Source organism: Neoarius graeffei, chromosome 21 (assembly GCF_027579695.1).
Source record: "Neoarius graeffei isolate fNeoGra1 chromosome 21, fNeoGra1.pri, whole genome shotgun sequence".
Taxonomy (NCBI): domain Eukaryota; kingdom Metazoa; phylum Chordata; class Actinopteri; order Siluriformes; family Ariidae; genus Neoarius; species Neoarius graeffei.
In genome coordinates, this window is record NC_083589.1 from 22,958,469 (window position 1) to 22,973,595 (window position 15,127).

General features: G+C 41.7%; 1 protein-coding gene across 1 annotated transcript; it reads left to right on the forward strand.

The window, feature by feature from the left end:
• Window positions 1-5,885: 5,885 nt before the first annotated feature.
• Window positions 5,886-13,171, forward strand: LOC132870049 (forkhead box protein M1-like). The gene is made up of 8 exons (XM_060903591.1): window positions 5,886-6,288; window positions 6,388-6,536; window positions 9,436-9,627; window positions 9,707-9,835; window positions 9,941-10,000; window positions 10,297-10,348; window positions 12,233-12,408; window positions 12,485-13,171. The coding sequence occupies exons 1-8, from the start codon at window positions 5,886-5,888 to the stop codon at window positions 13,169-13,171; spliced, it is 1,848 nt and encodes a 615-aa protein (XP_060759574.1).
• Window positions 13,172-15,127: the final 1,956 nt, after the last annotated feature.

Sequence of the window (15,127 nt, forward strand, 5' to 3'; positions counted from 1 at the left end):
TGTATAAAAAGCCAAACTAAAGATGACGTGGCAAAAGGAACAGAATTGGATGCAGACGTGTAGCTGTTGCACAGCGTCCTCCTTTCCTACTGCGCCATTTCTGCTGTCTTCATTGTGAATAGGTCTTCTTTACCTTCATTTTTGGATTTCTGTTCCAGGAAATTATAAATGCTCCTTTGAAGGATTGATGAGTGAATTCACTTGTCTGCGTTGTTCTCCCCGTCTGCGTGGGTTTCCCCCACAATCCAAAGACATGCAGTTAGGTTGACGTGGGGCGGCCTTGGGCTGAGGTGCCCTTGAGCAAGGTACCTGACCCCTGACTGCTCCCCGGGCGCTCTGGTGTGGCTGCCCACTGCTCTGAGTGTGTGCGTGTGTTCACTGCTTCAGATGGGTTAAATGCAAACGATGAATTTCACTGTGCTTGAAGTGTGCATGTGACGAATAAAGGTAGATTATAGGTCAAAAATGTTGCTTTATTCCTTTATACACACACACACAGCCATGTACCTACTACACCCTACACAATTTTATCCCTCCATCCATCTGTTATCTGTAACCAGGCTTGTAGTACTCGAGTCCGACTCGTGCCCTAATTTTAAGGACTCATGACTTGACTTGGACTTGAGCACTGAGCTCAGACTCGTAAATAGGAGACAAGGACTCAGGTTTTTTCTTTATTCTTTGTAACATGCAGAGTATTTTTTAAGGATTTTCCACTAGGAGACCAATTGGTCTGGGCAATACAATCACAGGCCCCAGAGTCCATGCGGCTGCACCGCTGCGGCATATTCTGTGATGCAAATTGCCGCATTATGAATCCTCGTTTCAGCCAGCATAATATCAACATAGTTAATGCAGTGCCGAGTTACCATAACTTCATCATAAGTATGGTAAAATACTAAAATTACACTATGAGTTTAAGTTATTGCTTGATCAACTTTCATAATATTATGTATTTTAAGAAACAGTAAAAAATAAGAAATAAGAAAATCTTCAATTTTATTGCTCAATGTGAAACAGAGTATCAAATAACTGTATATTTAGTCTATAATTTGGAAATTGGAACAGTCTTGACAACCCAACTTCAATATTTCTTAAACATTCCAATCCAAAGAAAACAGTCTTATGAATTTGGACCAGCAATTCAAGCATCTCCCATAATCCCATTTCAGTTTTACCTTTCAGCATCAATCTAACATAACTTGGTTTAAAATTTGGTCTCCCAGTGAAGCTGGTTTGGCATTGACTAGGAGACCAAATCTGGCCACTGGGAGACCATTTGGAACAGTCTTGACAACCCAACTTCAATATTTCTTAAACATTCCAATCCAAAGAAAACAGTCTTATGAATTTGGACCGCATTATGAATTTGCCGCAATACGAATCCTCGTTTCAGCCAGCATAATATCAACATAGTTAATGCAGTGCCAAGTTACCATAACTTCATCATAAGTATGGTAAAATACTAAAATTACACTATGAGTTTAAGTTATTGCTTGATCAACTTTCATAATATTATGTATTTTAAGAAACAGTGAAAAATAAGAAAAAAGAAAATCTTCAATTTTATTTCTCAATGTGAAACATAGTATCAAATAACTGTATATTTATTCTATAATTTGGAAACTGGAACAGTCTTCACAACCCAACTTCAGTATTTCTTAAACATTCCAATCCAAAGAAAACAGTCTTGTGAATTTGGACCAGCAATTCAAGCATCTCCCATAATCCCATTTCAGTTTTACCTTTCAGCATCAGTCTAACATAACTTGGTCTCCCAGTAACTATGTTAAAAATGCTCTGGCATGCCATAATAATTTGGCATAAGATATTTATATCTACATGAATTTTTGTACTAATTTCGTCATCAGATAGACTGAAACGCCCAAACACACTCCTCTCAGACCAACACACACACACACACACACACACACCCCGCAGGGAGGAGACTGAAACCTCCTGAATGGCATGGAGAACAGGTGGGGGGCGGGGCTTCCTTAGCTTCCTTTAGCCGAGCCATCCAGGCGTGTTTTAAAGTGGACCGGATGCTGAGGTCAGATCTCCAGCTATTCACCATTTACTGTACCTGCTGGTGTCCATTGGATCCTCCTTAAAATTCTCACACTGCTCCATCACCTTACTGTAGGACATAAAACAAACAAATAAAAAATAAACACACACTGAACCACTCTCTGAATTCCCACAGTCCATAGCAAACTGAAATAAACAAATCATCACCAATAAACGAGGGTGAGGTTTGATCTAACGGGCTTATAGCACTTGATTGTTCCTATATAGCTAACGCAGCATGTGCACATGACTTCCTTTAATGTGCACCGAATTATTTTGGTATTTGAACACTGTTAAACACAATGAGAGAAAATAACAGAGAAATCAGACAAACTGCACCAGAAGATGGATGGGTCTGAGAAAGTCACAGGAAGTGGGTTGTAGTCATTGTATGATAACTGAAGTTATTGAGGTTCTTTGTCTTACTGACTGTATATGAAACCATAGCAGCTAATGTGGCAGGTTTAAATTCTCATATTGTAATCAAACTGTAGTGATGGAAGACAAGATCAGGGGCTCTGTGCAGAGGAAATGTCCGTATTAACACTCCAGGAAGCAGTGTGATTGTGCAATCAATCAATCAATCAATCAATCACAGCCAATCTGAGACAAAACAGGAGTTAATGTCAGTCTATTTCTAATATTTTAATCTGTTGAGTACATTAGAGCTCATAGATAATGTAACTGGACTGAGATCAGTTTGAACGAACGGTGTGTTTTAAAATTCAAACGTCACTGAAATAGTTGACATTCAAAAGGTTTGTACGTTAAGTGGAGAAAACGGTCTGATCACTCGGTGGGAGTGAAAATTCAACAAGAAAAATCGAGGTATGTGATAAATATATTGAGATACTGAGTCCTAAATGTTTGTTTGAGAGCGACAGATAGATAGATAGATAGATAGATAGATAGATAGATAGATAGATAGATAGATAGATCAGATGACAGTTTAGGTGAGTTGGCATCAGTCTCCCTTGATACGTCAGAATATGAACCTGATTTCGTTTATAAGATACTACTAAATGTTATAACTTGTGCATTATTACTTTATATTATATGGACCCCAGTGTTTTACTGGGAAATACACCACTCATATTTTTCATCCGCGCTCCATCCGGGACATGGAGAACCAAAACCGTGACATAAATCTCTATATGAGACTCGAGGAAATCGAATTGTTTTGATACATTTGGGGACTTTTTTTGTTTGTGAATGTGTCAATATAATATAAAAAGAAAATCACACGTTGGCTTGAAGATATGAAGTTTATCTTCTCGTGTTGAAAAAAATGAAATACAGTGCTGAGCGTAAATGAGTGCACCCCCTTTGAAAAGTAACATTTTAAACAATATCTCAATGAACACAAACAATTTCCAAAATGTTGACAAGACAAAGTTTAATATAACATCTGTTTAACTTATAACGTGAAAGTAAGGTTAATAATATAACTTAGATTACACATTTTTTCAGTTTTACTCAAATTAGGGTGGTGCAAAAATGAGTGCACCCCACAACAAAAACTACTACATCTAGAACTTTGTATGGCCTCCATGATTTTTAATGACAGCACCAAGTCTTCTAGGCATGGAATGAACAAGTTGGCGACATTTTGCAACATCAATCTTTTTCCATTCTTCAACAACGACCTCTTTTAGTGACTGGATGCTGGATGGAGAGTGATGCTCAACTTGTCTCTTCAGAATTCCCCAAAGAAAATAATTCCTTTCCACCACAAAGGTGAAGGCTACAAGAAGATCAGCAAAGCTTTACTTATCAGTCAGAATACTGTAGCAAAAGTGGTACAGAAATTTAAGAAAGATGGAACTGCAACCATCTCACAGAGACGTCCAGGTCGTCCACGGAAGTTAACACCTCGACAGGAGCGTTTTCTGATGAGAAGGGTTGAAGAAAATCGGCATGCAAGTTCACTGCAGTCATCTAAAGAAGTAGAAAGCCAAACTGGGGTGACTATTTCCCGTGACACAATACGGCGTACACTGCAGAGGAATGGCATGCATGGATGCCATCCACGAAAGAAGCCTCTCCTAAAGCCCAGGCACAAAAAAGCCCGCCTAGAGTTTGCCAGGGCCCATGCTGACAAAGACGAAGACTACTGGGACTCTATACTCTGGAGTGATGAGACCAAGATAAATGTTTTTGGAACTGATGGCTTCAAAACTGTATGGTGTCGCAAAGGTGAGGAATACAAAGAAAAATGCATGGTGCCTACAGTGAAACATGGTGGTGGCAGTGTCCTTCTGTGGGGCTGCATGAGTGCTGCTGGTGTCGGGGAGCTGCATTTCATTGATGGCATCATGAATTCACAGATGTATCGCTCTATACTGAAAGAGAAGATGCTACCATCACTCCATGCCCTTGGTCGTCGTGCACTTTTCCAACATGACAATGATCCTAAACACACATCTAAGGCCACTGTTGGATTTCTGAAGAAGAACAGGGTGAAAGTGATTCAGTGGCCAAGTATGTCTCCTAATCTGAACCCAATCGAACACCTATAGGGAATTCTGAAGAGACAAGTTGAGCATCACTCTCCATCCAGCATCCAGCCACTAAAAGAGGTCATTGTTGAAGAATGGAAAAAGATTGATGTTGCAAAATGTCACTAACTTGTTCATTCCATGCCTAGAAGACTTGGTGCTGTCATTAAAAATCATGGAGGCCATACAAAGCACTAGATGTAGTAGTTTTTGTTGTGAGGTGCACTCATTTTTGCACCACCCTAATTTGAGTAAAACTGAAAAATGTGTAATTGAAGTTATATTATTAACCTTACTTTCACGTTATAAATTAAACAGATGTTATATTAAACTTTGTCTTTTCAACATTTTGGAAATTGTTTGTGTTCACTGAGATATTGTTTAAAATGTTACTTTTCAAAGGGGGTGCACTCATTTACGCTGAGCACTGTACATCACGGATCTGAGTGACATATTTTAATAATATTGGCTGGTGTTGAGTGGTCTATCAGATATATTCCATTCGGCGAGCATGATACTGAATGAGTTCAAGATGAGTATATCTGATATACCACGAAAAACGCCAACCAATATGATTATTATTGCACTCTTTCTCTCTTTTTCTAGTTTTTCGATGTCCATTGGTATGTTTTTCTCTTGTAAATATGTGTGAAGAATATCTAATTCAGTTTTGGGAGCCTTTCGGGTGTTCAATGCATCTTTCTCTTTCCTGGCAAACACAGAAATGCTTGTGTGCATGCGCAGCAGAAAACTTTCTCATAGAATATTCGCATCCGCTCCAACGTGTGACATCATGCTGTCTTGATAACCAAGCAATATTGTAAACCATATTCAACACTCATTCTACATTGGGTAGAGTGACGTAATACACATAGGATAAGCGATATGCTAATAATATTACATGCTATCAAAGCAAAAGAATGAAACCCACTAGAAGGGAATAGAACACATGTTTTTATTCCATTGAAAAAGTGACCTGTATGTATAATAATTGCTGATGTTTCACTCCGATGACGTCACTCCCAGTGTTTTCCTGCGGACTAGATGCGTGTTGCTAAAATGGTGAACTGGTTCAAAGTTAAAATTCTTTTGATTAACTTGCGTATATTTTTGTCGATGTGTCCATATAATATAAAGAACATTAGATGGTGGCGTGAAGATATGAACTTCATCTTCTTGTGTTGAAAAATATTTTCGCTCATTCACTTTGCTCACTCGTGATGTATCCATTCACCACTCAAAGATAAACTTCATATCTTTGTGCAACCTTGTAATATCCTCTATGTATATATTTGTTATCCAGGTATCCAGTCTGCTATGAACATGATGAGGAAGAGTCCCAGGAGACCCATAATCCTCAAGAGGAGGAAACTTCCATTTCAGAGAAACGAAGCTGACAAGCCACAGAGCAAATCTGCGATGGCGCCAGGAGTGCAGTCCTTTCCAGGTGGCATTTGCATCATGGACCATCCTACAATGCCGGACACGCAAGTCGTGGTGATCCCAAAAACTGCCGATCTTCAGAGTGTCATCAATGTGCTAACTGCCAAAGGGAAGGAACATGGCCCACAGGGGCCAAACAAGTTTATCTTGCTGAGCGGAAGCAATGGATCGAAAGATGTTGTCGAAGCACTTGGCCGTGCCACATCAGAGCATAAAAACAACCTCCGACCTGCTGCATGTGTAGCTGGAGATGCCAAACCTTTCCTGACCAGCAGATGTAGGCTATATATATAATCATATACAGTAGATGATCACTTTGCTTGATGTTTATAGCCGCCCGTATTCAACTGTTCATTCTGCCATGTGTTATCATCAGTGAAAAATGAAGAAGACTGCAGTGTGTTAGATAACAGCCCGACAAACATCCAGTGGTTGGGGAGAATGAACACACACGCCGCTGGTGCTCAGCTGGCAAAGAATGATTCCAACAAAGAGAATGTAGAGGGCTGTGTACCGCTCCAAGAGGTAATGCTTATTTACTGTTCTTGCTACAAACCTTTGAATCTTCTCAATACATCATTCCACCAGAGGTCTAGAGTCATGTATCTTTTCTTAAAGGGATCCTCCAGCAGATTTATTCTCAAACTTATTTTAAGTAAAAGTAGTCGCAGATTTCAAAAATCAAACGTGCATTTTCAGAGTCTAAATAGTATTCGAGAAAAATACTTTTAAAATGCCAGATGGGCTTGATGTGTGCAATGATGTCAGGTAGTGGTCGCTTGTATGCAATGATGTCAGGTAGTGGTCGCTTGTATGCAATGATGTCAGGTAGTGGTCGCTTGGAGCAACTCAGCTGTTTATATTGTCTGTTTACATCATATAGAGCGTTCACACGGTACAAAGTTATAGCGGTGTAGCCCCTGAAAGCTGCTTAAACCGGTGCAAATCTAACCCTGCTCGGGAGGTGGTTTAAGAAATTTACTCCGGAGTAAATGCTAGTTTGCGGGGCAGCACCGATATAAAATGGGACGTCTGAACGCTACAGGGGTAGACTCGCTACGCGTGAGGAGAGTTGATTACATACGGGTATTGCATAATTTGCATCCTGGTATTTTGCGCTTCCAAAATGGCGAATATCAACAACAACAGAACTGCGTGTCTTCCAGTGTTGCCAGATTTGGCGGTTTTAAGTGCATTTTGGCGGATTTGAACATATTTTGGGATGGAAAACGTCAGCAATATCTGGCAACACTGGTGTCTTCATCCACGTTGTTTTCCCGGCGCTTGGTGATGCCATGACAACCGGGAAAAAGAAGTACATTTTCACGCATGCGCATATTTCATTTCCGCATTATTACTATCGGAAATGATAGTAATAATGATAGGAAATGATAGTAATAAAAGGAAATATCAAAACTTTATTACTATCAAAGGAAATGATAGTAATAAAGTTTTTGCTACTATAACACGGTCGCAGAAACTGCCGTGTGACCGCAAGTGGGGCTGCACCGGTGCTGACACGCTTCTCTCTAGTAAGCAGGGTTGTGACGTGTGAACGCTGCGCAAAATTTACACCGGTGTAAGATATATCGCAACAAAATACATCGGTGCAGCATCGATGCAAATATGTGCCGTGTGAACACCCTAATAGTAACGAGTAACGAGGACCTTGACAGAAATGTAGTGGAGTGAAAAGTACAATAGTTTTGCTAATTTTACAAGTATTTTACTGAATTTATCAGTTTTTAAATAAGTATGCCTCCTTGTGTAGTGTATGAATACCACAATGATGCTAAAAAGAAAGTACAAGCTAGAACTAGACTGCATTTCTGCAGAGAAAATGCAAAGTGTGCTTGATCAGCTGGAACAGAGGGTCACTGACAGAAACTGGATCAGACATGAGACCTCACGTCTCGCGCGCGTGTGTGTGGCTGCATGCTCTAAAATCACAGTTTAAAATGGCTCAGCTCGCAGCATGACATGACACTTCGTGCTCTAAAATCTTTTTGTACATGATCTACAGCTGGTGCTGGGAAGATTAACAGAGAGAAGTTTCATGACAGGCTGCGAGTTGAGCCATTTTAAACCGAGATTTTAGAGCACGCAGCCGCACACATGCTACACACACTTTGCAACACAGACTATCTATAGGTCATGCAAAAAAGATTTTGCAGCGTGAGGTTTCATATCTGGGCGGCACGGCGGTGTAGTGGTTAGCGCTGTCGCCTCACAGCAAGAAGGTCCGGGTTCGAGCCCCGTGGCCGGCGAGGGCCTTTCTGTGTGGAGTTTGCATGTTCTCCCCGTGTCCGTGTGGGTTTCCTCCGGGTGCTCCGGTTTCCCCCACAGTCCAAAGACATGCAGGTTAGGTTAACTGGTGACTCTAAATTAACCGTAGGTGTGAATGTGAGTGTGAATGGTTGTCTGTGTCTATGTGTCGGTCCTGTGATGACCTGGCGACTTGTCCAGGGTGTACCCCGCCTTTCGCCCGTAGTCAGCTGAGATAGGCTCCAGCTTGCCTGCGACCCTGTAGAACAGGATAAAGCGGCTAGAGATAATGAGATGAGATGAGATGAGATGAGGTTTCATATCTGATCCAGTTTCTGCTGGTGATCCTCTGGTACAGCTGACCTGTGTGTGTGGCTGTGTGTGTGGCTGCGTGCTCTAAAATCTCGGTTTAAAATGGCTCAACTTGCAGCATGACATGACACTTCATGCTCTAAAATCTCTGTTTTAAACCGTGCCACACACTCTCTCTGTTAATCTCCACAGCACCAGCTGTAGATCATGTATAAAAAAAAAAAAAGATTTTAGAGCACGAATTGTCATACCACGCTGCGAGTTGAGCCATTTTAAACCGAGATTTTAGAGTGTGCAGCCACACACACACACATGCACACATGAGACATGAGGTCTCATGTCTGATCCAGTTTCTGTTGGTGACCCTTTCTTCCAGCTGATCAAGCACACTTTGTATTTTCTCCGCGGAAATGCAGTAGAGTTCCAGCTTTTGCTTTCTTTTTAGCATCACTGTAGCATGTATATGCTACACAATGAGTCATAGTTATTTAAGAACTGATAAATTTGTTAAAATATTTGTAAAACTAGCAAAACTACAATGTAACAAGAGAATATAAACAGCTGAGTTGCTCCAAGTGACCGCTACCTGACGTCATCGCATACATCACTACCGTAGGAAGCCCATCTGGCATTTTAAAGACAATTTGTTATTTAGTCTCCGAAAATGAAAGTTTGATTTTTGAAATCTGTGACTACTTTTATTTCAAATAAGTTTGAGAATAAATCCGCTGGAAGATCCCTTTAAAGTATGTTGTAGATATTTATTTATGAATCATCAGCATAATGATGATAGTCACCTCTAAGCAGTGTCGAGCTCTCCGTTTCGAGTTCCTGTGTTCTCCTTTAGCCACAGCACGCAGACGGAGAGGTGAGTGCAGTTAAGGGCCCTTTGTTTAAAAGACCACCTTATTCCTACACGGCCATGATCCAGTTTGCGATCAACAGCAAGACGAATAAGAAAATGACCCTGAAGGATATCTATAACTGGATAGAGGACCATTTCCCCTACTTCCGAAATGTAGCTAAACCGGGTTGGAAGGTAATGGATCCAGGTTGGATCATAACAATCTTTACGGTGTACTGTTTGCATGTTTTTGATTTGATATGTCCTTCATTAGAACTCTATTCGTCATAACCTCTCCTTGCACGATATGTTCATCCGAGAGAGCACATCAGACGGCAAGATCTCCTACTGGACCATTAAGCCTGAGGCAAACCGCTGTCTCACTTTAGACCAGGTGTACAAGGTAAGAATCTTCTCAGCATCTAAAAACCACTTCACATCTAAAAAGGCCTTTTCTGATCTCAATTTTTCTTTCCCAATGTGGCCACGCCTTTTGTTTCCCGGCCAGCCTGCGATTGATCCCGGGGCCCCCGCTTACCCACAAACCATGCAAGTCTGTTACCAACAAGTAAGACTTTTTTTTTTAAACTTCTCTCAGTCCATACCTCCTCACACTGCAGTCAGACAGTGAGGATACACGACTCATCATCGTCTCCAACAGATCACACTCGTTTTATTCCAGGACTTGAGGCAGGAAGAAAACAGGAAGCACATTCATGTCTACACTATTCCTTGTCTTGTGTTTTGATAAATTTTCTCAGCATCCTCTTCACTTGTAGTTCAGGCTGAATGTGTGTTCTGTCAAAGAAAACTGCACATGTGCCTTCTAGAGTTGGGAAACTGATAAGTTTTATGTCTCTGCAGCAACAGAAGCAAGTTCTGCCTGATCCTAAGAAAGCTACACCTTGCACTACAGGTAGGTCAACAAGCAACTTGGACCACAAGCGATCCAGTACAATACAGGTTTGCCCATAATAACACATAGCTGTGTATTGAGCGGGATAATGTACAGTGTCTTGCAAAAGTATTCATCCCCCTTGGTGTTTGTCCTGTTTTGTCACATTACGAGCTGGAATTAAAATGGATATTTGGAGGGTTAGCACCATTTGATTTACACAACATGCTGACCACGTTAAAGGTGAAAAGTGTTGTTTTATTGTGACACAAACAATAATTAGGATGAAAAAACAGAAATCTGGAATGTGCATAGGTATTCACCCCCTTTCGTACAAAACCCCTAAATAAGAGCCGGTCCAACCAATTCACTGATCCACCTGTGTGCAAAGTGTCACATGATCTGTCACATGATGTCTGTATAAATCTGGAAAGGACCCCGACTCTGCAACACTACTAAGCAAGCAACATGAGAACCAAGGAGCCTCCAAACAGGTCAGAGACAAAATTGTGGAGAAGTATAGATCAGGGCTGGGTTATAAAAATATCCCAAACTTTGAATATCCCAGGGAGCACCATTAAATCCATTATAGCAAAATGGAAAGAATATGGCACCACTACAAACCTGACAAAGAAGGCCGCCCACCAAAAATCACAGACCAGGCAAAGAGGGCATTAATCAGAGATACAACAAAGACACCAAAGAGAACACTGAAGGAGCTGCAAAGATCCACAGCGGAGATGGGAGTATCTGTCCATAGGACCACTTTAAGCCATACACTCCACAGAGTGGGGCTTTATGGAAGAGTGGCCAGAAAAAAGCCATTGCTTAAGAAAACGTGTTTGGAGTTTGCCCAGCAGCATGTGGCAGACTCCCCAAACACATGGAAGAAGATTCTCTGGTCAAATGAGACTAAAATTGAGCTTTTTGATCATCATGGGAAATGCCATGTGTGGCACAAACCCAACACCCTGAAAACACCATTCCTACAGTGAAGCATGGTGGTGGCAGCATCATGCTGTGGGGATGTTTTTCATCGGCAGGGACAGGAAAGCTGGTCAGGACTGAAGGAAAGATGGATGGCACTAAATACAGGGCAATTCTGGAGGAAAACCTGTTTGAGTCGGCCAGAGGTTTGAGACTGGGATGAAGGTTCACATTCCAGCAGGACAATGACCCTAAAGATACTGCTTAAAGCTACACTGGAGTGGTTTAAAGGGAAACATTTAAATGTCTTGGAATGGCCTAATCAAAGCCCAGACCTCAATCCAACTGAGAATCTGTGGCATAACTTGAAGATTGCTGTACACCAACGCAACCCATCTAACATGAAGGAGTTGGAGCAGTTTTGCCTTGAGGAATGGGCAAAAATCCCAGTGGCTAGATGTGCTAAGCTAATCGAGACATACCCCAAGAGACTTGCAGCTGTAATTGCAGCTCTATGAAGTATTGACTTTGGGGGGTGAATACCTATGCACACTTCAGATTTCTGTTTTTTCATCTTAATTATTATTTGTGTCACAATTTAAAAAAAATAAAATTCACCTTTAAAGTGGTAGGCATGTTGTGTAAATCTAATGGTGCTAACCCTCCAAAAATCCATTTTGATTTCAGCTCGTAATGCGACAAAACAGGACAAACACCAAGGGGGATGAATACTTTTGCAAGACATTGTACAGCAAGCTGGTTCTAAATCCTCTTCAGGGTGGTTCAAGATCCCTCTGTTTCATATCAATCACCCTGTCGGAATTATTTCACGATACTGTACATCTCGCTGTCCATTATCCCTTTAAATAACAGTTGACACCCTTGAAAATGACTTGCAGTGAGATATCGTGAGAACAGATATACATGAAGACAGGTTTTTAGATTTTTCAAATAATTTTTAAAATTTTTTGTCTCCAGAGAGGAACATGAAGCCTCTCCTGCCTCGGACGGACTCGTACTTCATGCCCATTCAGCTTCCTCTGACTCCTTCGCTCCTTCTGCCCTCCACAGCAGCAGTGTTCTCTCTGTCTGCCCCTCAGCAGAGTACCAGTGCCTCCAGAACGGGATGCAAGAGGCTTTGCATCGCTCCCAAGGTAAATTCTGCTCAGATGGAAACTGATAGCAAACCTAAGAGCAGTAACTCAGCTGCTTTGGTATTTTTTCCAAAAGGTCCTGAAGAGTGAGTCGAGCTCTGTCGTGATGTCTACCCCAGTCCCTGAAGTGAAGGAAGAGAGCACGTGCGTCCCCATCAGTGGAGAATCCTGCAGCAGCAAGCGGAAGGAAATGAGCAGCTCGCGTCGTAAGCAGTGTCTCATCCCACTTTCCACCGAGGAGCCCGTCCTGCTCTTCCCAGACAGCACTTTCTTCAACTCTGGTGTGGCCTCAGATATGTCTGTCTTCCAGGAAGTGGAGATTGAAGCAGAACCCTGGTGTGACCTGCAGCTGGAAAATGAAACCTCTAAAATGCCCATTAAAGGGAGCCACCCAGCTTCATCCACACCCAGCAGGGCGCTGGAGCCATGGAGGGTCATGCTGCTGGGCAGAGGGAGCCGCAGCGTGCTGGATTTCAGCCCGATCCGTACACCTCAGCAGCATGAGCACAGCGGTTTGAGCTTCAGCAGCACGCCCTTCGAAGAGCTGCCTCTGTTCAGTTCACCCAGTAAGCTGCTCACTTCCTGTTCCCACGAGCTGCAGACTGGCTCTCCTAACAGCTCACTCACCGAGGGCCTCGTACTGGACACCATGAACGACAGCCTGAGTAAAACCTTAGTGGACATCAGCTTCTCGGGTCTGGAGGATGAAGATCTGGAACTTGCTAACCTCAGCTGGTCCCAGTTTATTCCTGAGCTGAAATAAACCAGATCCTGTCAACATTTCAAGCTACTCAGATGCTTTTCACTGCCTTTTTTATTTTTTATTTTTATTAATGCACATTGTTATATCTGACCTTCTGAGCATTGACACTGATTTTTGTGCAACAGGCTACCGACCTGTTCTATCTTCATGTACATTATTAGTATTTTTCTTACTTTATTTAATCTGTAAGCATTTAAGAGCAACGCTTGAGTAAGATCGTCATCCTGAAGCACAACGACTCAGACATGAGCACCATTAGCCACACTTCAAAATGGACACATTTCACACGATTTTCACTTCCTTTGCTTCCTCTCACTGCTTTTTTTTTTTTTTTTTGTGTGTGTGTGTGTGTGTGTGTGTGTGTGTGTGTGTGTGTGTGTAACTCTGTCCTTTTACTGTATGTATTTCAGTTTAGAGTGTCATGATCACATGAGTTCTGAAAGACAAAAGTCAGTAACGCGGTGAGTGAGAAAGCATCGAAGGAATGTATTTTGGAATTGATTGATTGATTTGCACAATTTGTAATGTGTGTGTGTGTGTGTAGGTATTTTAAAATGTGTAAATGAGTACATAGATTGAAGAGAATCCCCACGTTGACACTACTGCACTCAAACTTCTGAACCCAGTGCATTGATGAGAATGAAAGACCTGTGATTCAAGCTGATGGTTTATGTTTTTAGGGGAAAGACACACTGAAATAAATCTGTAAACTCATCCTCTTTGTAGCACGGAACTGAGCTCTGTATTTTTACCTTAGGACTTTAATAATCTTGTCTTGGCATTTAGTTGATCGTATGCCAGCAGATTACGACTGTATTCATGATGAAGGAGTTATAGTTTCTCTACGGATGGGTGATGCAACGTGAAACCGGTTTACAGTGAGACACAGTGCCACGGCAAACTGATATGGTGCACGTTATTTCAGTTTTAATTCACAGAGCAGCAGATGTAACATGGTGTACAGGATCATATCTGACATTGAGTTTTATATATTAATAATAATAATAATAATAATAATAATAATAATAAATATATATTTGTGCAAATCACTCAGCCCTGGTCTCTTGCATGCATTGGCTTTCAATAAATTTTTTTTTTTTAATTTTGGTTGTTTATCATCATCATCATCATCATCATCATCATCATCATCATAACAGTCATATATGTACTGTAAAAAAAATCTTCTAAAAGATGATAAAAAAATCCACTTCAGCTGATGCTTTTAGTCTGCCCCCCCCCCCCAACATTTCTGTATATTAAACCAGTTTTGAGAGACGTTCATTAAAATGAACCGAGTGCTTGTGGACCTTTTATTAAGGACTTCATGAATGCACTGTACAACAATGTGTTTCATGCAAATGTTTGAGTTTTCAGTAATATACAGTACCAGGGGGCGGCACGGTGGTGTAGTGGTTAGCGCTGTCGCCTCACAGCAAGAAGGTCCGGGTTCGAGCCCCGTGGCCGGCGAGGGCCTTTCTGTGTGGAGTTTGCATGTTCTCCCCGTGTCCGCGTGGGTTTCCTCCGGGTGCTCCGGTTTCCCCCACAGTCCAAAGACATGCAGGTTAGGTTAACTGGTGACTCTAAATTGAGCGTAGGTGTGAATGTGAGTGTGAATGGTTGTCTGTGTCTATGTGTCAGCCCTGTGATGACCTGGCGACTTGTCCAGGGTGTACCCCGCCTTTCGCCCGTAGTCAGCTGGGATAGGCTCCAGCTTGCCTGTGACCCTGTAGAACAGGATAAAGCAGCTAGAGATAATGAGATGAGATGAGATACAGTACCAGTGAAAAGTTTGTACACCCCATACTAATTCATCTGCAGGTTTTTCTGTATTTTCTCCACTGCAGAACAACACTGAAGACATCAACACTACGAAGTAACATATGGATATTACATGGTGGCATGAACATATGAAGTTTATCTTTGAGGTGAATGTATATATCACGAGTGAGCAAAGTT